Source organism: Haliotis rufescens, unplaced genomic scaffold (assembly GCF_023055435.1).
Source record: "Haliotis rufescens isolate VD_foot unplaced genomic scaffold, xgHalRufe1.0.p SCAF_1, whole genome shotgun sequence".
NCBI lineage: Eukaryota > Metazoa > Mollusca > Gastropoda > Lepetellida > Haliotidae > Haliotis > Haliotis rufescens.
In genome coordinates, this window is record NW_025963779.1 from 39,274,519 (window position 1) to 39,302,516 (window position 27,998).

A 27,998-nucleotide genomic window follows, 5' to 3' on the forward strand; every position below is an offset into this window, starting at 1 on the left:
CACGACATGGACATGGGTGTCTGAAGTGTGTTAATGAGATGTCACCAAGGCACGACATGGACATGGGTGTGTGAAGTGTGTTAATGAGATGTCATGCAGGCACGACATGGACATGGGTGTGTGAAGTGTGTTAATGAGATGTCATCAAGGCACGACATGGACATGGCTGTGTGAAGTGTGTTAATGAGATGTCATGCAGGTACGGCATGGACATGGCTGTGTGAAGTGTGTTAATGAAATGTCATGCAGGCACGACATGGACATGGCTGCGTGAAGTGTGTTAATGAGATGTCATCCAGGCACGACATGGACATGGGTGTGTGAAGTGTGTTAATAAGATGATATGCAGGTACGGCATGGACATGACTGTCTGAAGTGTGTTAATGAGATGTCACCAAGGCACGACATGGACATGGGTGTGTGAAGTGTGTTAATGAGATGTCATGCAGGCACGACATGGACATGGGTGTGTGAAGTGTGTTAATGAGATGTCATGCAGGTACGACATGGACATGGGTGTGTGAAGTGTGTTAATGAGATGTCATGCAGGCACGACATGGACATGGGTGTGTGAAGTGTGTTAATGAGATGTCATGCAGGCACGACATGGACATGGGTGTCTGAAGTGTGTTAATGAGATGTCATGCAGGCACGACATGGACATGGGTGTCTGAAGTGTGTTAATGAGATGTCATGCAGGCACGACATGGACATGGCTGTCTGAAGTGTGTTAATGAGATGTCATCAAGGCACGACATGGACATGGCTGTGTGAAGTATGTTAATAAGGTATCATCAAGGCACGACATGGACATGGGTGTCTGAAATGAGATGAGATGTCATGCAGGGAAGGCATTGACATCTCCAGGAAACAATGGTTATGTATCGCATCTGGACATCAGTAAGCTAGTTGGTCTTCCGGATGATGAATATATCTCTGATTTTTACAAAATTGGGAACGTCTCTCCTGAAAGACCTCGGGTGAATTTATGATGAAGTTATTCGGTAATACTGATGAATTTGTTGCAATTCCATTTAAAGAACACGCATAACGCCTTAGTTCAATAACAATCGGAAAACTGAAGAACGACATAGGCCACTTCTGTGCCAAACCGCCAGGGGACGCTTTTCTGGATGAATACTTGTTGATTGGCGATCAGTGCCTTAAAAAACATTTCAAATTCCATTGCCATGTAATCTAATATTGATCAGGTCAAAAGTTACAAGTCACCGTCAGCTTTAAAATGGTGAAAATGAAAAAGACTTCAACAAATATTTAATTGGTTGGCCTTCATCCTTCACCCACAAGTTATTTTCATCTTAAACGTGGCGCCCTTTGATCATACTGCCTTACACACGAGACGTAAACACTGTAACAACACGCAAATGTAACGCCAGTTTCGAGAAACACCACTTCAAATCCCTTTTATACCACAATGCAGTAGTCCAGTACATACACTGGTCTAGTCAATGTTAAACAGACAGGTCAGAAGGGATTCGTATCAGGAATATAGTTTATCAGGTAAACTTTGATCGCTGGGATCGACGACAGACTGTCTGGCCTACTCAAGATTCGTGTGAATACTACTTGTACACTGCTAGTGTCTACAAAAGTACATTACTGCTACTTGTGTGTTGTCAAGTGTGATGACCATGTACGGTTTCTCAGCTCCTTTCTTCCTAATGTTGCTGATGGTGGGTAGGTAGCCTTCTTGGTAACCTCACCTGGTATCGGGATAATGAGGTAGACTTGTAGTAGCTAACACCTAAACCTTTCTGCTTCAACACATTTCAATTCAGAGTCAGTCAGTCGGGCATGTTTTCCGTGGAGATTCCGGGTAGAAATGTTTCCATTATCCCATCTGGTCGTAAGAGCCAGCTATAGAGTATGACGTGGTCACACCCTTTGACTTGGTCGATTGCCTGTCACCGTACTGGGATATCGTGGAACTATGTTCACGTTTTCAATCATTGGATGCCTGGTCCAGAATCGTCCCCGTTACATATCGTTTGCTAAAACGGATATTTATTGTTTACAGTAGACTGAAATTTGAACTTCATTAATCAAATTTATTAGATATTTTTCAAACGTTATTTGATGGAGTTTTAATTTATAGGTACACATCATAAAGTGAACACATTTCAAACTCGTCTTACTATAGAATCACTCTGCACTGATTCATAGTTACTAACATGAGGGTTACTGAACTCAACGATGCCGGTACCAGAACTCAATACTGATGTTGTAGGTCATGAAGTCACAGCTCTGTCTTGCAACTTCGATCACGGTTATTGTGGCTGGAAGCAGAGCTGGAACAACCAGTTTGATTGGAGGATTGGAAAAGAAGCCACCTCCGATGCCACTTCCGGTCCAAAAGAAGACCACACATCTGGCAGTAAGTTTAGACCACGCAGTTTTTTGCATCACACACATGGCTAACGTAGGGCGAGGTTTCCACGCAGGCAAGAGATGGTCAGACAAAATCGTAGTGAATACAAATCTCAGTGTTCCCAAAGATCCGGGGAAATGCCATTACAGGTTACGTCAGAATCTTTCGTCAGCTTTGAACAACCAATGAAATGCATAACAGAAATTTCGACTTTAGCCACTCAGAAAGCAACTCTCTCGTGCTAATCTGCAATAGTTAAAACAATTACGATTTCAAATCAAGAATACGCGTTGAAAAATATTTGACTAAGTTCTCGATTCAAAATTTGGAAACTGATCAAGGTTGCATGATTCGAAAATATAAAACTTTTACATTCACATAAGAGATGCATTCACATGGTCGGATGAAAGACCGTTCTGATATGACCTGTAATGAGATGACCAGAGTTATCTTTGTGTCGATAAGATCTGACTTTCATGAGATTGTGATCAGGTCTATATGGGGCATTGAGATAACATGAGATGGTTTCAGATAAATATATCGCGCTTGCAAGGTGGGGTGGGGGTGGGGGTGTGGGTGGGGGGGGGGGGGGGGGGTGTGGGGGTGTGTGGGGGGGTGGGGGGGGGGGGGGGGTGGGGTAGGTAGGTTCAAGACGAACGATGGGATAGGTTCAAGAAGATGGTATGGTAGGTTCAAAACGATGGATTGGTGGCTTCAAGACAGTGGTATCGTAGGTTCAAGACGATGGAATGGTGTCTTCAAGACAGTGGTATGGTAGGTTCAAGACGATGGGATGGTAGGCTTAAGACAGTGGTGGGGGGGTGGGGGGGTGGGGGTGGGGGGGGGGGGGGTGGGGTGGGGGGTGGGGGGTGGGGTAGGTAGGTTCAAGACGAACGATGGGATAGGTTCAAGAAGATGGTATGGTAGGTTCAAAACGATGGATTGGTGGCTTCAAGACAGTGGTATCGTAGGTTCAAGACGATGGAATGGTGTCTTCAAGACAGTGGTATGGTAGGTTCAAGACGATGGGATGGTAGGCTTAAGACAGTGGTATGTTAGGTTCAAGACGATGGGATGGTGGGTTCAAGACGATGGTATGGTAGGTTCAAGACGATGTGATGGCAGGTTGAAGACGATGGTATTGAAGTTTTAAGACGATGCTATGGTAGGTTCAAGACGATTGTATGGTAGGTTCAAGACAATGTGATGGTAGGTTCAAGGCGATGGTATGGTAGGTACAACACGATGTTATGGAAGGTTCAAGACAATGTGATGGTAGGTTCAAGACGATGGGATGGTAGGTTCAAGACAATGTGATGGTAGGTTCAAGACGATGGGATGGTAGGTTCAAGACAATGTGTTGGTAGGTTCAAGACAATGTGATGGTAGGTTAAAGACAATGGTATGGTAGGTTCAAGACGATGGTATGGTAGGTTCAAGACGATGGTATGAAAGGTTTAAGACGATGGTATGGTAGGTTCAAGACAATGGTATGGTAGTTTCAAGACAATGGTATGGTAGGTTCAATACTATGGTATGGAAGGTTCAAGACAATGTGATGGTAGGTTGAAGACGATGGTATGGAAGTTTTAAGACGATGGTATGGTAGGTTCAAGACGATGGTATGGTAGGTTCAAGAGGATGGGATGGTAGGTCGACGACAATGTGATGGTAGGTTAATGGCAATGGTCTGGTAGGTTCAAGACGATGGAATTTTAGGTTCAAGACGATTGGATGGTAGGTTCAAGACGATGGTATGGTAGGTTCAGGATAATGGTATGGTAGGTTCAAGACTATGGGATGGTAGGTTCAAGACGGTGGTATGGAAGGTTCCAGACAATGTGATGGTACGTTGAAGACGATGGTATGGAAGTTTTAAGACGATGGTATGGTAGGTTCAAGACGATGGGATGGTAGGTTCAAGACGATGGTATGGAAGATTCAAGACAATGTGATGGTAGGTTCAAGACGGTGGTATGGAAGGTTCAAGACGATGATATGGTAGGTTCAAGACGATGGTATGGTAGGTTCAAGACGATGGGATGGTAGGTTCAAGACGATGGTATGGTAGGTGCAAGACGATGGGATGGTAGGTTGAAGGCGATGGTATGGAAGGTTCAAGACAATGTGATGGTAGGTTCAAGACGATGGTATGGTAGGTTCAAGACGATGATATGGTAGGTTCAAGACGATGGTATGGTAGGTTCAAGGCGATGGTATGGTAGGTTCAAGACGATGGTATGGTAGGTTGAAGACAATGGTATGGCAGGTTCAAGAGGATGGGATGGTAGGTTCAAGACGATGGTATGGTAGGTTCAAGACGATGGGATGGTAGGTTGAAGGCGATGGTATGGAAGGTTCAAGACAATGTGATGGTAGGTTCAAGACGATGGTATGGTAGGTTCAAGACGATGATATGGTAGGTTCAAGACGATGGTATGGTAGGTTCAAGGCGATGGTATGGTAGGTTCAAGACGATGGTATGGTAGGTTGAAGACAATGGTATGGTAGGTTCAAGAGGATGGGATGGTAGGTTGAAGACAATGTGATGGTAGGTTCAAGGCAATGGTATGGTAGGTTCAAGACGATGGAATTTTAGGTTCAAGACGATTAGATGGTAGGTTCAAGACGATGGTATGGTAGGTTCAGGACAATGGTATGGTAGGTTCAAGACTATGGGATGGTAGGTTCAAGACGATGGTATGGAAGGTTCCAGACAATGTGATGGTAGGTTGAAGACGATGGTATGGAAGTTTTAAGACGATGGTATGGTAGGTTGAAGACGATGGTATGGTAGGTTCAAGACGATGGTATGGAAGATTCAAGACAATGTGATGGTAGGTTCAAGACGGTGGCATGGAAGGTTCAAGACGATGGTGTGGTGGGTTCAAGACAATGGTATGTACATATAGACATACTATTGTACATATTTACTTCCACTATATTCAGGAGGACAATATGTGTATATCCGAGGCAAGGACGCCCATGACGCTGACGCTCATGCCAGTCTCGTCAGCCCCTTTCTGAGTGTAACGTCTATTATCACCTTCAAATTCTGGTACCATATGAACGGTAACGGAATAGGGACGTTGTCATTGTCGATGCTGCCTGCAAGCGGTGGACGCAGGCTTCTGTGGCGGCTGTCTCGTCGTCAAGGCAACGAATGGAAGCTGGCCCAAGTCAAACTGCCCCCTGGCCTGTATCAGGTAGGCGTGATAAGATTCCTTAACTCTCAGCAAACCTAGGTTAGTCCCTGCCTTCGTGTGTGGTTAATTCGGAATTATATATTTTTAACATCAGCTATGTTTTTCATGTATAAATAAAAAATATATGGGAAATCGTCTTAATCGGGAAAAGGTTTACGCGTGCATGGATCCTCTGATCACGTGGGTTCGACTCCTAGATTCTCCTGATAATGATCATTCATCAGCTTAACTGGAATACTCCCACATCATGCTGACACGTCGTCATATAACTGGAATACGCCCACATCATGCTGACATGTCGTCGTATAACTGGTATACTCCCACATCATGCTGACACGTCGTCATATAACTGGAATACTCATACATCAAATTGACACGCCGCCATATAACTGGAATACTCCCACATCATGTTGACACATCGTCATTTAACTGGAATACTCATACATCAAATTGACACGCCGCCATATAACTGGAATACTCACACATCATGCTGACACGTCGTCATATAACTGGAATACTCATACATCAAATTGAAACGCCGCCATATTACTGGAATACTCCCACATCATGCTGACACGTCGTCATATAACTGGAATACTCATACATCAAATTGACACGCCGCCATATAACTGGAATACTCACACATCATGCTGACACGTCGCCATATAACTGGAAAACTCATACATCAAATTGACACGTCGTCATATAACTGGAATACTTATACATCAAATTGACACGCCGCCATATTACTGGATTAGTCCAACATCATGCTGACACGTCGTCATATAACTGGAATACTCATACATCATGCTGACACATCGCCATATAACTGGAATACTCCCACATCATGCTGACACGTCGTCATATAACTGGAATACTCACACATCATACTGACACGCCGCCATATAACTGAAATACTCATACATCAGGCTGACACATCGTCATTTAACTGGAATACTCATACATCAAATTGACACGCCGACATATAACTGGAATACTCATACATCATGCTGACACGTCGTCATATAATTGGAATACTCACACATCATGCTGACACGTCGACATATAACTGGAATACTCATACATCAGGCTGACACGTCGACATATAACTGGAATACTCATACATCATGCTGACACGTCGTCATATAACTGGAATACTCCCACGTCATGCTGACACGTCGTCATATAACTGGAATACTCCCACATCATGCTGACATGTCGTCATATAACTGAAATACTCATACATCATGCTGACAACCCGCCATATAACTGGAATACTCATACATCATGCTGACACGTCGTCATATAACTGGAATACTCACACATCATGTTGACACGTGGTCATATAACTGGAATAATCCCACATCATGCTGACACATAGTCATATAACTGAAATACTCCCACATCATGCTGACACATCGTCATATAACTGGAATACTCACACATCATGCTGACACGCCGCCATATAACTGGAATACTCATACATCATGGTGACACGTCGTCATATAACTGGAATACTCACACATCATGCTGACACGTCGTCATATAACTGGAATACTCATACATCAAATTGACACGCCGCCATATAACTGGAATACTCCCACATCAAATTGACACGCCGCCATATAACTTGAATACTCCCACATCATGCTGACACGTCGTCACATAACTGGAATACTCCCACATCATGCTGACCTGTCGTCATATAACTAGAATACTCATACATCAAATTGACACGCCGCCATATAATTGGAATACTCACACATCATGCTGACACGTCGTCATATAACTGGAATACTCATAAATCATGCTGACCCATCGTCATATAACTGGAATACTCATACATGAAATTGACACGCCGCCATCTAACTGGAATATTCCCACATCATGCTGACACATCGTCATATAACTGGAATACTCACACATCATGCTGACAACCCGCCATATAACTGGAATACTCATACATCATGCTGACACGTCGTCATATAACTGGAATACTCACACATCATGCTGACACGTGGTCATATAACTGGAATAATCCTACATCATGCTGACACATCGTCATATAACTGGAATAATCCTACATCATGCTGACACGTCGACATATAACTGGAATACTCATACATCATGCTGACACGTCGTCATATAACTAGAATACTCCCACGTCATGCTGACACGTCGTCATATAACTGGAATACGCCCACATCATGCTGACATGTCGTCATATAACTGGAATACTCCCACATCATGCTGACACATCGTCATATAACTGGAATACTCATACATCAAATTGACACGCCGCCATGTAACTGGAATACTCCCACATCATGTTGACACATCGTCATTTAACTGGAATACTCATACATCAAATTGACACGCCGCCATATAACTGGAATACTCACACATCATGCTGACACGTCGTCATATAACTGGAATACTCATACATCAAATTGAAACGCCGCCATATTACTGGAATACTCACACATCATGCTGACACGTCGTCATATAACTGGAATACTCATACATCAAATTGACACGCCGCCATATAACTGGAATACTCACACATCATGCTGACACGTCGCCATATAACTGGAAAACTCATACATCAAATTGACACGTCGTCATATAACTGGAATACTTATACATCAAATTGACACGCCGCCATATTACTGGATTAGTCCCACATCATGCTGACACGTCGTCATATAACTGGAATACTCATACATCATGCTGACACATCGCCATATAACTGGAATACTCCCACATCATGCTGACACGTCGTCATATAACTGGAATACTCACACATCATACTGACACGCCGCCATATAACTGAAATACTCATACATCAGGCTGACACATCGTCATTTAACTGGAATACTCATACATCAAATTGACACGCCGACATATAACTGGAATACTCATACATCATGGTGACACGTCGTCATATAATTGGAATACTCACACATCATGCTGACACGTCGACATATAACTGGAATACTCATACATCAGGCTGACACGTCGACATATAACTGGAATACTCATACATCATGCTGACACGTCGTCATATAACTAGAATACTCCCACGTCATGCTGACACGTCGTCATATAACTGGAATACTCCCACATCATGCTGACATGTCGTCATATAACTGAAATACTCATACATCATGCTGACAACCCGCCATATAACTGGAATACTCATACATCATGCTGACACGTCGTCATATAACTGGAATACTCACACATCATGTTGACACGTGGTCATATAACTGGAATAATCCCACATCATGCTGACACATAGTCATATAACTGAAATACTCATACATCATGCTGACACATCGTCATATAACTGGAATACTCACACATCATGCTGACACGCCGCCATATAACTGGAATACTCATACATCATGGTGACACGTCGTCATATAACTGGAATACTCCCACATCATGCTGACACGTCGTCACATAACTGGAATACTCCCACATCATGCTGACCTGTCGTCATATAACTAGAATACTCATACATCAAATTGACACGCCGCCATATAATTGGAATACTCACACATCATGCTGACACGTCGTCATATAACTGGAATACTCATAAATCATGCTGACCCATCGTCATATAACTGGAATACTCATACATGAAATTGACACGCCGCCATCTAACTGGAATATTCCCACATCATGCTGACACATCGTCATATAACTGGAATACTCACACATCATGCTGACAACCCGCCATATAACTGGAATACTCATACATCATGCTGACACGTCGTCATATAACTGGAATACTCACACATCATGCTGACACGTGGTCATATAACTGGAATAATCCTACATCATGCTGACACATCGTCATATAACTGGAATAATCCTACATCATGCTGACACGTCGCCATATAACTTGAATACTCCCACATCATGCTGACACATCGTCATATAACTGGAATACTCCCACATCATGCTGACACATAGTCATATAACTGAAATACTCAGACATCATGCTGACACATCGTCATATAACTGGAATACTCATACATCATGCTGACACGCCGACATATAACTGGAATACTCATACATCATGCTGACACGTCGTCATATAACTGGAATACTCACACATCATGCTGACACGTGGTCATATAACTGGAATAGTCATACATCATGCTGACACGTCGTCATATAACTGGAATACTCACACATCATGCTGACACGTCGTCATATAACTGGAATACTCACACATCATGCTGACACATCGTCATATAACTGGAATACTCATACATCATGCTGACACGTCGACATATAACTGGAATACTCACAGATCATGCTGACACGTCGTCATATAACTGGAATACTCACACATCATGCTGACACGTGGTCATATAACTGGAATACTCATACATCATGCTGCCACATAGTCATCTAACTGAAATACTCATACATCATGCTGACACGTCGTCATATAACTGGAATACTCACACATCATGCTGACACGTCGTCATATAACTGGAATACTCATACATCATGCAGACACGTCGTCATATAACTGGAATACTCACACATCATGCTGACACGTCGTCATATAACTGGAATACTCATACATCATGCTGACACGTCGTCATATAACTGGAATACTCCCACATCATGCTGACATATCGTCATATAACTGGAATACTCATACATCATGCTGACACGTCGTCATATAACTGGAATACTCACACATCATGCTGACACGTCGTCATATAACTGGAATACTCACACATCATGCTGACACGCGGTCATATAACTGGAATACTCATACATCATGCTGACACGTCGACATATAACTGGAATACTCACAGATCATGCTGACACGTCGTCATATAACTGGAATACTCACACATCATGCTGACACGTGGTCATATAACTGGAATACTCATACATCATGCTGCCACATAGTCATCTAACTGAAATACTCATACATCATGCTGACACGTCGTCATATAACTGGAATACTCACACATCATGCTGACACGTCGTCATATAACTGGAATACTCATACATCATGCAGACACGTCGTCATATAACTGGAATACTCCCACATCATGCTGACATATCGTCATATAACTAGAATACTCATACATCATGCTGACACGTCGTCATATAACTGGAATAATCCTACATCATGCTGACACATAGTCATATAACTGAAATACTCAGACATCATGCTGACACATCGTCATATAACTGGAATACTCATACATCATGCTGACACGCCGACATATAACTGGAATACTCATACATCATGCTGACACGTCGTCATATAACTGGAATACTCACACATCATGCTGACACGTGGTCATATAACTGGAATAGTCATACATCATGCTGACACGTCGTCATATAACTGGAATACTCACACATCATGCTGACACGTCGTCATATAACTGGAATACTCACACATCATGCTGACACATCGTCATATAACTGGAATACTCATACATCATGCTGACACGTCGACATATAACTGGAATACTCACAGATCATGCTGACACGTCGTCATATAACTGGAATACTCACACATCATGCTGACACGTGGTCATATAACTGGAATACTCATACATCATGCTGCCACATAGTCATCTAACTGAAATACTCATACATCATGCTGACACGTCGTCATATAACTGGAATACTCACACATCATGCTGACACGTCGTCATATAACTGGAATACTCATACATCATGCAGACACGTCGTCATATAACTGGAATACTCACACATCATGCTGACACGTCGTCATATAACTGGAATACTCATACATCATGCTGACACGTCGTCATATAACTGGAATACTCCCACATCATGCTGACATATCGTCATATAACTGGAATACTCATACATCATGCTGACACGTCGTCATATAACTGGAATACTCACACATCATGCTGACACGTCGTCATATAACTGGAATACTCACACATCATGCTGACACGCGGTCATATAACTGGAATACTCATACATCATGCTGACACGTCGACATATAACTGGAATACTCACAGATCATGCTGACACGTCGTCATATAACTGGAATACTCACACATCATGCTGACACGTGGTCATATAACTGGAATACTCATACATCATGCTGCCACATAGTCATCTAACTGAAATACTCATACATCATGCTGACACGTCGTCATATAACTGGAATACTCACACATCATGCTGACACGTCGTCATATAACTGGAATACTCATACATCATGCAGACACGTCGTCATATAACTGGAATAATCCTACATCATGCTGACACATCGTCATATAATTCGAATAATCCTACATCATGCTGACACGTCGTCATGTTACTTGAATACTCCCACATCATGCTGACACGTCGTCATATAACTAGAATACTCCCACATCATGTTGACACATCGTCATATAACTGGAATACTCACACATCATACTGACACGCCGCCATCTAACTGAAATACTCATACATCAAGCTGACACGTCGTCATATAACTGGAATACTCATACATCAAATTGACACGCCGACATATAACTGGAATACTCATACATCATGCTGACACGTCGTCATAAAACTGGAATACTCCCACATCAAGCTGACACGTCGTCATATAACTGGAATACTCCCACATCATGCTGATATGTCGTTAAATAACTGGAATACTCCCTGATCATGCTGACACGTCGTTATATAACTGGAATAGTCCCACATCATGCTGATACGTCGTCATATAACTGGAATACTCCCACATCATGCTGACACATCGTCATATAACTGGAATACTCATACATCATGCTGACATGTCGTCATATAACTGGAATAATCCTACATCATGCTGACACATCGTCATATAATTCGAATAATCCTACATCATGCTGACACGTCGTCATGTTACTTGAATACTCCCGCATCATGCTGACACGTCGTCATATAACTGGAATACTCCCACATCATGTTGACACATCGTCATATAACTGGAATACTCACACATCATACTGACACGCCGCCATCAAACTGAAATACTCATATATCAGGCTGACACGTCGTCATATAACTGGAATACTCATACATCAAATTGACACGTCGTCATATAACTGGAATACTCACATATCATGCTGACACGTGGTCATATAACTGGAATACTCATACATCATGCTGCCACATAGTCATCTAACTGAAATACTCATACATCATGCTGACACGTCGTCATATAACTGGAATACTCACACATCATGCTGACACGTCGTCATATAACTGGAATACTCATACATCATGCAGACACGTCGTCATATAACTGGAATACTCCCACATCATGCTGACATATCCTCATATAACTAGAATACTCATACATCATGCTGACACGTCGTCATATAACTGGAATAATCCTACATCATGCTGACACATCGTCATATAATTCGAATAATCCTACATCATGCTGACACGTCGTCATGTTACTTGAATACTCCCACATCATGCTGACACGTCGTCATATAACTGGAATACTCCCACATCATGTTGACACATCGTCATATAACTGGAATACTCACACATCATACTGACACGACGCCATCTAACTGAAATACTCATACATCAGGCTGACACGTCGTCATATAACTGGAATACTCATACATCATGCTGACACGTCGTCATATAACTGGAATACTCCCACATCAAGCTGACACGTCGTCATATAACTGGAATACTCCCAAATCATGCTGATATGTCGTTATATAACTGGAATACTCCCTCATCATGCTGACACGTCGTCATATAACTGGAATAGTCCCACATCATGCTGATACGTCGTCATATAACTGGAATACTCCCACATCATGCTGACACATCGTCATATAACTGGAATACTCATACATCATGCTGACATGTCGTCATATAACTGGAATAATCCTACATCATGCTGACACATCGTCATATAATTCGAATAATCCTACATCATGCTGACACGTCGTCATGTTACTTGAATACTCCCACATCATGCTGACACGTCGTCATATAACTGGAATACTCCCACATCATGTTGACACATCGTCATATAACTGGAATACTCACACATCATACTGACACGCCGCCATCAAACTGAAATACTCATATATCAGGCTGACACGTCGTCATATAACTGGAATACTCATACATCAAATTGACACGCCGACATATAACTGGAATACTCATACATCATGCTGACACGTCGTCATATAACTGGAATACTCATATATCATGCTGACACGTCGTCATATAACTGGAATAATCCTACATCATGCTGACACATAGTCATATAACTGGAATAATCCTACATCATGCTGACACGTCGCCATATAACTGGAATACTCCCACATCATGCTGACACATCGTCATATAACTGGAATACTGCCACATCATGCTGACACATAGTCATCTAACTGAAATACTCATACATCATGCTGACACATCGTCATATAACTGGAATACTCACACATCATGCTGACACGCCGACATATAACTGGAATACTCACACATCATGCTGACACGTCGTCATATAACTGGAATAATCCTAGATCATGCTGACACGTCGTCATATAACTGGAATAATCCCACATCATGCTGACACGCCGTCATATAACTGGAATAATCCTACATCATGCTGACACATCGTCATATAACTGGAATACTCACACATCATGCTGACACATCGTCATATAACTGGAATAATCCTACATCATGCTGACACGTTATCATATAACTGGAATACTCCCACATCATGCTGACACATCGTCATATAACTGGAATACTCATACATCATGCTGACACATCGTCATATAACTGGAATACTCACACATCATGCTGACACGCCGACATCTAACTGGAATACTCACACATCATGCTGACACATCGTCATATAACTGGAATACTCATACATCAAATTGACACGCCGCCATATAACTGGAATACTCATACATCAAATTGACACGTCGACATATAACTTGAATACTCCCACATCATGCTGAAACGTCGTCATATAACTGGAATACTCCCACATCATGCTGACCTGTCGTCATATAACTAGAATACTCATACATCAAATTGACACGCCGCCATATAACTGGAATACTCACACATCATGCTGACACGTCGTCATATAACTTGAATGCTCATACATCAGGCTGACACATCGTCATATAATTGGAATACTCATACATCAAATTGACACGCCGCCATATAACTGGAATACTCCCACATCATGCTGACAGATCGTCATATAACTGGAATACTCACACATCGTGCTGACATGCCGCCATATAACTGGAATACTCATACATCATGCTGACAACCCGCCATATAACTGGAATACTCATACATCATGCTGACACGTCGTCATATAACTGGAATACTCACACATCATGCTGACAAGTGGTCATATAACTGGAATAATCCTACATCATGCTGACACGCCGTCATATAACTGGAATAATCCTACATCATGCTGACACATCGCCATAAAACTTGAATACTCCCACATCATGCTGACACATCGTCATATAACTGGAATACTCCCACATCATGCTTACACATAGTCATATAACTGAAATACTCATACATCATGCTGACATATCGTGATATAACTCGAATACTCACACATCATGCTGACACGCCGCCATATAACTGGAATACTCATACATCATGCTGACACGTCGTCATATAACTGGAATACTCACACATCATGCTGACACGTCGTCATATAACTGGAATAATCCTACATCATGCTGACACATCGTCATATAACTGGAATAATCCTACATCATGCTGACACGTCGTCATATTACTTGAATACTCACACATCATGCTGACACGTCGTCATATAACTTGAATACTCCCACATCATGTTGACACATCGTCATATAACTGGAATACTCCCACATCATGCTGATACGCCGCCATATAACTGAAATACTCATACATCAGGCGGACACATCGTCATATAATTGGAATACTCCCACATCATGCTGACACGTCGTCATATAACTGAAATACTCATACATCAGGCTGACACATCGTCATATAATTGGAATACTCCCACATCATGCTGACACGTCGTCATATAACTGGAATAATCCTACATCATGCTGACACATAGTCATATAACTGGAATAATCCTACATCATGCTGACACGTCGCCATATAACTGGAATACTCCCACATCATGCTGACACATCGTCATATAACTGGAATACTCCCACATCATGCTGACACATAGTCATCTAACTGAAATACTCATACATCATGCTGACACATCGTCATATAACTGGAATACTCACACATCATGCTGACACGCCGACATATAACTGGAATACTCACACATCATGCTGACACGTCGTCATATAACTGGAATACTCACACATCATGCCGACACGTCGTCATATAACTGGAATAATCCTACATCATGCTGACATATCGTCATATAACTGGAATAATCCTACATCATGCTGACACGTCGTCATGTTACTTGAATACTCCCACATCATGCTGACACGTCGTCATATAACTGGAATACTCCCACATCATGTTGACACATCGTCATATAACTGGAATACTCACACATCATGTTGACACATCGTCATATAACTGGAATACTCATACATCATGCTGACACGCCGTCATATAACTGAAATACTCATACATCAGGCTGACACGTCGTCATATAACTGGAATACTCACACATCATGCTGACACGCCGCCATATAACTGGAATACACCAACATCATGCTGACACGCCGCCATCTAACTGAAATACTCATACATCAGGCTGACACGTCGTCATATAACTGGAATACTCATACATCAAATTGACACGCCGACATATAACTGGAATACTCATACATCATGCTGACACGTCGTCATATAACTGGAATACTCACACATCATGCTGACACGTCGTCATATAACTGGAATACTCCCACATCATGTTGACACATCGTCATATAACTGGAATACTCACACATCATGCTGACACATCGTCATATAACTGGAATAATCCTACATCATGCTGACACGCCGTCATATAACTGGAATAATCCCACATCATGCTGACACGCCGTCATATAACTGGAATAATCCTACATCATGCTGACACATCGTCATATAACTGGAATACTCACACATCATGCTGACACATCGTCATATAACTGGAATACTCCCACATCATGTTGACACATCGTCATATAACTGGAATAATCCTACATCATGCTGACACGTTATCATATAACTGGAATACTCCCACATCATGCTGACACATCGTTATATAACTGGAATACTCATACATCATGCTGACACATCGTCATATAACTGGAATACTCACACATCATGCTGACACGCCGACATCTAACCGGAATACTCACACATCATGCTGACACGTCGTCATATAACTGGAATACTCATACATCAAATTGACACGCCGCCATATAACTGGAATACTCATACACCAAATTGACACGTCGACATATAACTTGAATACTCCCACATCATGCTGAAACGTCGTCATATAACTGGAATACTCCCACATCATGCTGACCTGTCGTCATATAACTAGAATACTCATACATCAAATTGACACGCCGCCATATAACTGGAATACTCACACATCATGCTGACACGTCGTCATATAACTTGAATGCTCATACATCAGGCTGACACATCGTCATATAATTGGAATACTCATACATCAAATTGACACGCCGCCATATAACTGGAATACTCCCACATCATGCTGACAGATCGTCATATAACTGGAATACTCACACATCGTGCTGACATGCCGCCATATAACTGGAATACTCATACATCATGCTGACAACCCGCCATATAACTGGAATACTCATACATCATGCTGACACGTCGTCATATAACTGGAATACTCACACATCATGCTGACACGTGGTCATATAACTGGAATAATCCTACATCATGCTGACACGTCGTCATATAACTGGAATAATCCTACATCATGCTGACACGTCGCCATATAACTTGAATACTCCCACATCATGCTGACACATCGTCATATAACTGGAATACTCCCACATCATGCTGACACATAGTCATATAACTGAAATACTCATACATCATGCTGACATATCGTGATATAACTCGAATACTCACACATCATGCTGACACGCCGCCATATAACTGGAATACTCATACATCATGCTGACACGTCGTCATATAACTGGAATACTCACAAATCATGCTGACACGTCGTCATATAACTGGAATAATCCTACATCATGCTGACACATCGTCATATAACTGGAATAATCCTACATCATGCTGACACGTCGTCATATTACTTGAATACTCACACATCATGCTGACACGTCGTCATATAACTTGAATACTCCCACATCATGTTGACACATCGTCATATAACTGGAATACTCCCACATCATGCTGATACACCGCCATATAACTGAAATACTCATACATCAGGCGGACACATCGTCATATAATTGGAATACTCCCACATCATGCTGACACGTCGTCATATAACTGAAATACTCATACATCAGGCTGACACATCGTCATATAACTGGAATACTCATACATCAAATTGACACGCCGCCATATAACTGGAATACTCATACATCATGCTGACACGTCGTCATATAACTGGAATACTCACACATCATGCTGACACATCGTCATATAACTGGAATACTCACACATCATGCTGACACGTCGTCATATAACTGGAATACTCACATATCATGCTGACACGCCGTCATATAACTGGAATAATCCTACATCATGCTGACACGCCGTCATATAACTGGAATAATCCCACATCATGCTGACACGCCGTCATATAACTGGAATACTCACACATCATGCTGACACGTCGTCATATAACAGGAATAATCCTAAATCATGCTGACACATCGTCATATAACTGGAATACTCACACATCATGCTGACACGTCGTCATATAACTGGAATAATCCTTCATCATGCTGACACATCGTCATATAACTGGAATACGCCCACATCACGCTGACACATCGTCATATAACTGGAATACGCCCACATCATGCTGACACGTGGTCATATAACTGGAATACTCCCACATCATGCTGACACGTCGTCATATAACTTGAATACGCCCACATCATGCTGACACATCGTCATATAACTGGAATACTCATACATCATGCTGACACGTCGTCATATAACTGGAATAATCCTACATCATGCTGACACGTCGTCATATAACTGGAATACTCCCACATCATGTTGACACATCGTCATATACCTGGAATACTCACACATCATGCTGACACGTCGTTATATAACTGGAATAATCCTACATCATGCTGACATGTCGTCATATAACTGGAATACTCCTACATCATGCTGACACGTCGTCATATAACTGGAATAGTCCCACATCATGCTGATATGTCGTTATATAACTGGAATACTCCCACATCATGCTGACACGTCGTCATATAACTGGAATACTCCCACATCATGCTGACACGTCGTCATATAACTGGAATATTCCCACATCATGCTGACATGTCGTCATATAACTGGAATACTCCCACATCATGCTGACACGTCGTCATATAACTGGAATACTCCCACATCATGCTGACACATCGTCATATAACTGGAATACTCCCACATCTTGCTGACATGTCGTCATATAACTGGAATACTCACACATCATGCTGACACATCGTCATATAACTGGAATACTCACACATCTTGCTGACATGTCGTCATATAACTGGAATACTCCCACATCATGCTGACATGTCGTCATATAACTGGAATACTCCCACATCATGCTGACACGTCGTCATATAACTGGAATACTCACACATCATGCTGACACGTCGTTATATAACTGGAATAATCCTACATCATGCTGACATGTCGTCATATAACTGGAATAATCCTAGATCATGCTGACACGTCGTCAAATAACTGGAATACTCCCACATCAAGCTGACACGTCGTCATATAACTGGAATACTCCCACATCATGCTGATATGTCGTTATATAACTGGAATACTCCCTCATCATGCTGACACGTCGTCATATAACTGGAATAGTCCCACATCATGCTGATATGTCGTTATATAACTGGAATACTCCCTCATCATGCTGACACGTCGTCATATAACTGGAATACACCCACATCATGCTGACACGTCGTCATATAACTGGAATACTCCCACATCATGCTGACATGTCGTCATATAACTGGAATACTCCCACATCATGCTGACACGTCGTCATATAACTGGAATACTCCCACATCATGCTGACACATCGTCATATAACTGGAATACTCCCACATCATGCTGACATGTCGTCATATAACTGGAATACTCCCACATTATGCTGACACGCCGTTATATAACTGGAAAAATCCTACATGATGCTGACACGTCGTCATATAACTGGAATACTCACACACCATCGTTGATTTCTACCATTTTAAAGCATTCCCAATCTGATCACAAATAGAGAGCTAGAGAGCTGACGCGTTACTGTAGATAATGGAAATCAACAATACAAATCGCTCAGAGCCATTTGACGACCATTCAGTGAAGTGTCAAAATGAAGAATGACCCTCTACCCAAAAGCAGGGGCTTGCATGGTCCACGTGCTATGTTTCGGGCAAGTTGGGGTGTGGGGATGTGGTTCCGAAACCGTTCTGGCAGTAATTTTTGAAAGCTGATCATTCTTCCGACGATCGATCGTATTATTCATATGTCATGATCCCCCATTGTTTATATATATATAAAACGTTGAGAACAGCTGTTAAGACCTGTCATTGGTAACGTGATACAATAACGTACACCACTAGTATGACAGTTGGCTGGTGTACAGCAAACGATAAAATAAGAACCAGTATCAGAATACTTAATGGAGTAGTTTAAAACTGTCGATGTCGAAATTTGATTTGAAATATGATATATTCTAATTATTTTCAGGTTGAGTTGGATGCAACAGCGCTGCTACACGTTGGCAGCGACATCGCTGTTGACGACATTGACGTCACTCACGAACCTGCAGGTGATCGAGCACTTCATATGTTTATATAAGGGCATGTCCGCGCTGTATAACACGAACACTGGTGGAAATTCGGTCTTCAATTTCATGTACACTACACGTTTCTAAATTATTTTCGAAAATGATATCCCGTATAAGACATTTGCCATTGACCTTTTTGCAAATAATAGATGTATGTGTCACAATAACGGCAAATATTTAGTAGACAGCCTGTTCTCATCTGAGGATATTCGGCATTACCAACAGCGAACATATTTCAGTGATTTGCATCATTCATTGATCTCATTAACGCAGTTCACAATTTACTCTTACACATTTCCTTAATGCAAAAGTTGGTTTATTGCATCTCATTCAACAGTCGCCAGGAGCTTCACAGAAACAACCTTAAGATAAGACCTCTCTTCCAAAAAAAAGCGATATTAGTGTAACGAATTTCGAAAGTCAGTACAAGGGAAACGGATTGATTAAAAGGCGTTTCGTGCAACGGAGCCCTGGTCTTAACGTTGACTATTGCTTGGAGATCTTGTACTCGTTCCATGTACCCGCGGAAACCCTAGTTTTGCAAGAATTCATACTTGTTTTACAGAGGTGACCGGTATCACAAGACCCACCACTACAACAACAACTACGACTACGACCACAGCACCAACCACCACACTTTCAACAACACCTAGACGTAAGTTGTGCACTTAAAACTTTGTCGTACCGCAAACGTTACAATGAATGCACAGACAAGACAGACATCACATCTAATCTAACGAAATCCTTCTTTCTCTGAAGCCACACTAGACCTCTCTTGTGCATTCGAGAAGGATTGGTGTGTTTGGAAGCAAGACAGCCTGGACAATTATGATTGGAGGAGAAACAAGGGTTTGTCTGATGACCGTTCATCCGGGCCTTCAGGTGACCACACAACCGGAAGTGAGTATTACATTAATATAACTTTACTGATAAACTCGTAAATTATTCGCCGTTTTCCCGTGGCAAACCTTTTGTGTACATGTTAACGCTTTAATGTTTACTGAAATATAAAGTTTAATGTTATGTATATTGATGTAAAATATATAAGTGACATAGTTGATATGTAGTTTACCATTGCAGCCAGTGTTTAGCTTAACCACTGTGTAGTTATATGCTGTGAGACCTTCATTAATATTAACTGTATTATACGACCCGGGAAAGAATTCCGGGTAAGAATATAGGTCCCCAGCTTTGTTAGTGTAATTCATCCCAGTGGCGTGTGTCGATGCTCACGACGGCAGTCACAAGGTTGCCTTGTCTAGACGGCCTTCTTATAGCAGACCGCAATCTTATAGCTGGCATACTGTAGCGTTAAACAACCAACAACCCAACAAAAAACTATATTAAAGACACTTTGGACAGTGTACTTCATATGAAGGACAAATCCTACCTATTCCACACGTCCAGATGGCTACTACGTGTACATGCGTGGAGCAGACTCCAGCCACCCTGGGGAGTACACCCGCCTGACCACCCCCTTCATAGAGGCCTACATCCCCTCCAACATGACCTTCTGGTACCACATGAATGGTGCCGGCATTGGCACACTGAAGGTGCTCCGACTTGGGCTGGACCACTCCACTACGGAACTGTTTTCCGCCAGTGGCAGACAGGGACCCGAATGGCATCAGGCTCATGTCAACATACTGCCCGGCACGTTTAGGGTGATGAGTATAATATTGTCTTTGTAAGAACTTCTATTTTTTTTATATACCATTTTGCTTATTTGTAATTCGCGTGTCACGATGAAATGTTATTACTACTATTAATATGCTTATACGGCTGTGTGCTTTTCCTGTATAAGATCGTCATTGAAGCAACGACCAAGCTGCACTACGGTAGCGACATTGCGATCGACGACATCATAGCCTCTGTGTTTGAAGGTAAGAATCAGCGTAGGTACAAAATCGCAAGCATTACTTGCTGGTTTAGACTAACGCATTCTGTCACCCACAACCGGCAATAGTGAGCATGTAATAATTTAATCTCGGTGAGCCTACCGGAAAATCCCAAAGCAGAGGTCAAATTACACATTACCGTGAATGACAAGGCAACATTTTATCATTACGAATCGTAGAAGAATAAAAATGTCATACAATTTTTTAATAACCTATTCCTTTTTAAGAAGGATAGCTTAAAAAAACCATGGTCGGTCAGTAAAGAAGTAAAGAAAAGGTTAAATAGAAGAAAATGTGTGTTGACTATAAGTCAAAGGTTTATATCAGTTTCCAAAATTACCGTTTTCGAAACTTTGAATTCATTCCAGTTACCAAATTTTGAGTCCGAGGAATCTTAAACCAAATAGTTACAAACGAATCGCCTACAATTAATACACCAGATGACACGACCGTGTTAGATTAATAATTACTCCCTCGTAACGTGCGTTACAAGTGAACACGTTCCCATTAGTTTTCAACATGTTGTTTGGTTGTTTCAGTCTTCCCCATGACAACTACACCAACGCCGACAACAACAACACCAACACCACCAACAACAGGTTTTTTGTTAAACTCACGAAAGTCACGTCTAAAGCAGAAGCTTTAGAAATAAATCTTGAAAGTACCAATCTTATCAACGGTGACGCTTCTTGCATAAAAAAATGTCAGTATATCGATCAGACAGAAAGTTTAGCATCACCCCTAATATCATCGGATATCATTCTGCGTTCAGCATGTTATGGGAAACATAACCTTCTTTTCCTAACATATGATCATTTATGTGTTAATACAATGAAAAAGTGGAGCTAGTGGTTTCTTGTAGACCATTTTACCTCTAATTTATATCTTCTTCAAACTTTGGTCATGCGGCCTCGAATTTGCAGCAAATTGATACTGTATTGGACTATAACATTTCCAAAGTCACTCTTAGATGTTATATGAAAATCGATTTATCGCATCCTTTCCCGAACAAAACATCGTTGCCCTTCCGCGCGGAACACGGCACTTAATTAGTCGATGTTCTGCACTTTGGGGCATATTGCCACATTCATGGTAGGGCTACCTACAGGACAAGAAAGGGACATCATACACTATGCGGCAGACAACTCAACCACAACATATGCTTGATGTGGGTGATTTATTTCGTCAATGCAAACTGGTCGAAGTGCTGAGGTGTGAAATGATAAGGATGTTACTCCAGTACCTTTCTTCAGTGCGATCACTCTGCAAAGTTCAGTTTGAAACCCAGGCAAAAACACCACAGCCTGCTATGTGACTGTGGCCTGTGTATAGTCGAGTCTAGAACAGATGATCCTGTGATTGATATTATAATGAGTAACGTCCCACGCAGTCGGGGTACTGTGACAATCAACCAATTCACTGACCCTGATCACCCGATCCACTAAGTTGCCTGTCACAACCAACTTAGTTTGCTGGGGACCAATTTTAACCAGGAATCCCACAGGGTTATATTCCATTACATAGTTGTACCAAGTGAGACCGCATGGTCTAATGGTAGAGCGTCCGCCCGGAGAACGGACGGTCCGGTTTTCGATCCCCGGCCGCGTCATACCAGAAGACGTTAAAAGATGGTACTCACTGCCTGGCGCTCGGCATTAAGGGGCTAAAACAAGAACTGGTCGGCTCGTAGTCAGTATACTTGACTGGGGTATTTATGTAAACTGTGGCATGGTATCTCAGTGGGCTAGCACTATAAAATCGGCGTTAGTCCGGACTAGTACAAGCAGCCACACAGACACGTACGTGCACGTACGTTGCTATATAAGTGCAACAATCTTCAACGCGACGTTAAATCCCATTTCACCTGTACCACTTGGTGAGGTGAAGGTAAAATGGGATTTAACGTATTACCACATGTAAACAAATTGTGTCTATAATCGGAGTCTATTTTCATGTCTATCTGTTTTAAAAATGCGTTGTTGTTTTCACTACCTCATTCCTGTAGTTTTCTGGTGCATCTGTCTGTGACAGTGTGACACTCTCAATGTTTATCACAGAACCAAAGCCCATCACGTGTACGTTTGAGACTGGGATGTGCGGATGGTCCCAATACAAGGGAGACAACATAGATTGGACTCGATGGACGGGGGCGACACCAGACTTCGTCTCTGGACCAACGAACGATCATACCACTGCACGTGGGTATAATATTTAGAAGATTTCAAATGACAGTGTACATATCAAACCCCATATCTACCCGGGGCCGAAAGCCAGAGGGCTGAAATGCGGGTCGAGGGTTAATATGGGATATGATATGAAAATTGTCACATGATAACTTTTTTTAATCATATACACGTACCATACCAGCAGCAGACGACGCACTAAGGGACGTAACTCTAATTTGTGATATGACCGTCTCAATGTTTGCTCTATCGATGTTTGGATGGATAATTGAGACGGACAATAGAATTTATGAAACTTCTGTCAAATTTAACCAAATCTAGCTCCGGCGTAACAGAAGGGACTTCTATATAATGTAGCCTACTTATAACTGACTATAGCTAATCAATCAACCGCTGCACCAGCACAGCATCTGTAGCTCATTCTGAACTCGCCTGTCGATGAGATAAAAAAATAATTTGAAGACATTTAACATTGTAGATGGATACTTCATGTTTCTTGACGGTCGCTACGTCGAGAACAGTAATTGGACTGCTGACCTCATAACACATGACCTCGACATCAAGACAACGTCGTCCTTGACCTTTTGGTATTATATGAATGGCGCCAACATAGGATCTCTGCGTGTCCAGAAACTGACATCAGACGGCACCGTGACCACACTGTGGAGAAGAGATGGGAGGCAGGCGCCAGACTGGTTAGAGGGGCATGTCGCCCTGTCTGTGGGAACATACAGAGTAAGTAGTCTCACACCAGCATCTGCAGACATAGTGCAGGGCATGCTGCTCTCATGTGGGTTAATTATGCAATGGTATTATCACACACTGCCTTAACACACCAGTTGATTTTTGTGACTGGTAAGATGAGATTAGGTAAGATACAACTTGAGTAAGCAGATAAGCAAAGTGGTGTTTGAACGATTTCGATCCAACTTGCTGTGATTGCCATTGCCCTAGGCTTCCGGCTCTGCCACCGGCCGTCACTTTACATAAACGAATACAATGAGGATCATGTAGCGACGTCAACATTTAATGAAAGTTTGAAACAAGAGGTCCTCTATCACATTCCAGCTGGCAATGTCGGCTACGGCTCTTCATCACTACGGAAGCGACCTCGCCATTGATGACGTCACACTAAAGGTATGTCATTTCTAATTGTGTTATTCAGCCGGAACATTAAACAAACCCATAGAATAGGGTCCATTAGTGAGACTTGGCTTGTATGTCTTATATGTCAGCTAGACAGTGTACTATCAAATGTCTTCAGAAATAACTCTAGATGTGGGGACTGATGTTCACTGCCCAGGCACACACAGAAGCACCAACTACTGCTTGTATAGTGATGTACCATGAAGAACACCTTGAAGACATCTCATTAGACTGCTCTACAATTTGTTTTAGAAGACGTAGAAATGTGAATATATTACCATTACTCATTTTTATTTTGGAATATCAATAGGTATCGCTATTTTATATTAAACATTACTTTATTGTAATTCAGAAATTTATTAAGACTTAGAATTCCATGATCCACCCTCACCCGACGTGCTAACATTCGATAGCGGGAGACTGACGGGATCAGTTATTGACTGATACTGACAGGTCAGCGCTGTATATGACGTAAGAGCTGGCGTGTTATGTAACATCGTCACACACAACACTCAAGCAGGTGCAATGACGACAGTGTTCACTGCAAGTCCAATAAACAGGTGTACCGGTACTTCCCGTATTTAAGCCACGGCCCTCATTACGGAACATGGCCCTTTCTCATTTATAATATTTTATCCGAAAGTCAAGGGTTCAGTGTGGGAGCGCTAACGCTTTCTTACCTGGATAGGTAGCGCCCTTTTCTGAAACTAATCAGAAACTGTTAAGTTGATTTAACTAAGGAAATATAAAACATGAATTTTGACTTTAAACCGGAAATAACTTCATAGAATGCAGAACCTGAACTTGCACGTACTGTTGAATGCACATTAAGATTTGCCTCATGTAGTGCATCGCCACTTTCTAAGGGAGTAAGTAAATAATTTAAGGAAGTTCACTCCAAAATAAATGTCCGAATTTAAGTATATGGGCCTATTTCTGTTTTTGGGCCCTTGAGCATAATAACGCGTGGGCCTGAATACGGAAGTCCCGATACACTATTTAAAACATTGTGATGCAGTTAATGATGGAACAAAACATATTGCAGCTATTGGTGTACAATGTTTGTGCATGAGTCTGAAATCAGTGTGGAAAATCAGAGTGGAAATTTAATCTAAAACGTATTATCGCGTACGTAAATCAATGATTCAAAATGTCACCAAGTAATAAAATCGCGTTCCACAGACATTAAGTCACTGATGACTGATGTGATAGAAAGGTATCTTGATGCTTATGGCAGTGTGTAGAAATCCATATCAATACTGCCTGGCACCCACAGCCATACACGTGACATTTTCACAGTGTGATATGAGGCGGTTACAGTGTCCCTCCTGATTAATGCACAGTGTACTATGCCATGTAACGCAAGGTGCTCATGTGCTCAAAGGCTCTACAATTAGCCGTGCCGGGATCTGATGGTTGTGGGTTCAACTAGCCTCGATTATGATTCCTTGATCAGTCAGACATTACGCCGACATGCCGTGAAATAACTGAAATTATGTTCGAAGCTGCGCTACTACCCGTTACAATTTACTAACCCATTCATCAAGTCACTCAAAGTTGTATTTATACTGTTCTTCACATTTCAGACAAGTGACGCCCCAGATCCACTTGTTGGGTGAAACTAGAATGTGTATTACAGTCAACACTAAAACTGAATATGTTGTAAAGTCGTGCTGCAAATGTGTTTTGCATCATTTTTTGTTATATATAAGTAAACTTTATCTATATTTGCCGAGCTTTTGTTCTGTTTCTCGCAAGACAAACACAATGTTGCTTTGAATATAAGATTTAAAATATGTCCCCCATATTGGATAATGGACGACCTTTCGTATAATAAGACACTATAAATACATGAAAGCATTTAAACATTTAAAAAATCCAAAGCAAGAGGTAATGCGAAGGCAACTACTGCCGCTATTGTACATGTGAAGATATTTACGGCAAATGGATTTTGATGCTAGACTTATTAAATACGTTCATTACCATACTCTTTAAAAAAAACCTGCTTACACTATATCGTCCTAGAGTTCCTAGCCTTTTTGTTGAATGAGAGACAGCGTATGATCTTCT

The 27,998-nt window shown here is 41.7% G+C and overlaps 1 protein-coding gene across 2 annotated transcripts; it reads left to right on the forward strand.

Annotated features, from left to right (window-relative positions):
- Window positions 1-1,532: 1,532 nt before the first annotated feature.
- LOC124135757 (MAM and LDL-receptor class A domain-containing protein 1-like) lies at window positions 1,533-27,658 on the forward strand. 2 transcript variants are annotated; one of them, XM_046501291.2, is made up of 13 exons: window positions 1,533-1,698; window positions 2,249-2,395; window positions 5,339-5,595; window positions 20,602-20,683; window positions 21,267-21,356; window positions 21,461-21,601; window positions 22,109-22,365; window positions 22,506-22,584; window positions 23,139-23,198; window positions 24,657-24,797; window positions 25,261-25,517; window positions 25,851-25,919; window positions 27,515-27,658. In XM_046501291.2, the coding sequence occupies exons 1-13, from the start codon at window positions 1,647-1,649 to the stop codon at window positions 27,545-27,547; spliced, it is 1,665 nt and encodes a 554-aa protein (XP_046357247.1). In that variant the 5' UTR covers window positions 1,533-1,646; the 3' UTR covers window positions 27,548-27,658. The 2 variants fall into 2 exon arrangements, with proteins under 2 accessions (XP_046357247.1, XP_048252299.1); XM_048396342.1 differs by lacking the exon at window positions 27,515-27,658 and adding an exon at window positions 26,047-26,205.
- Window positions 27,659-27,998: the final 340 nt, after the last annotated feature.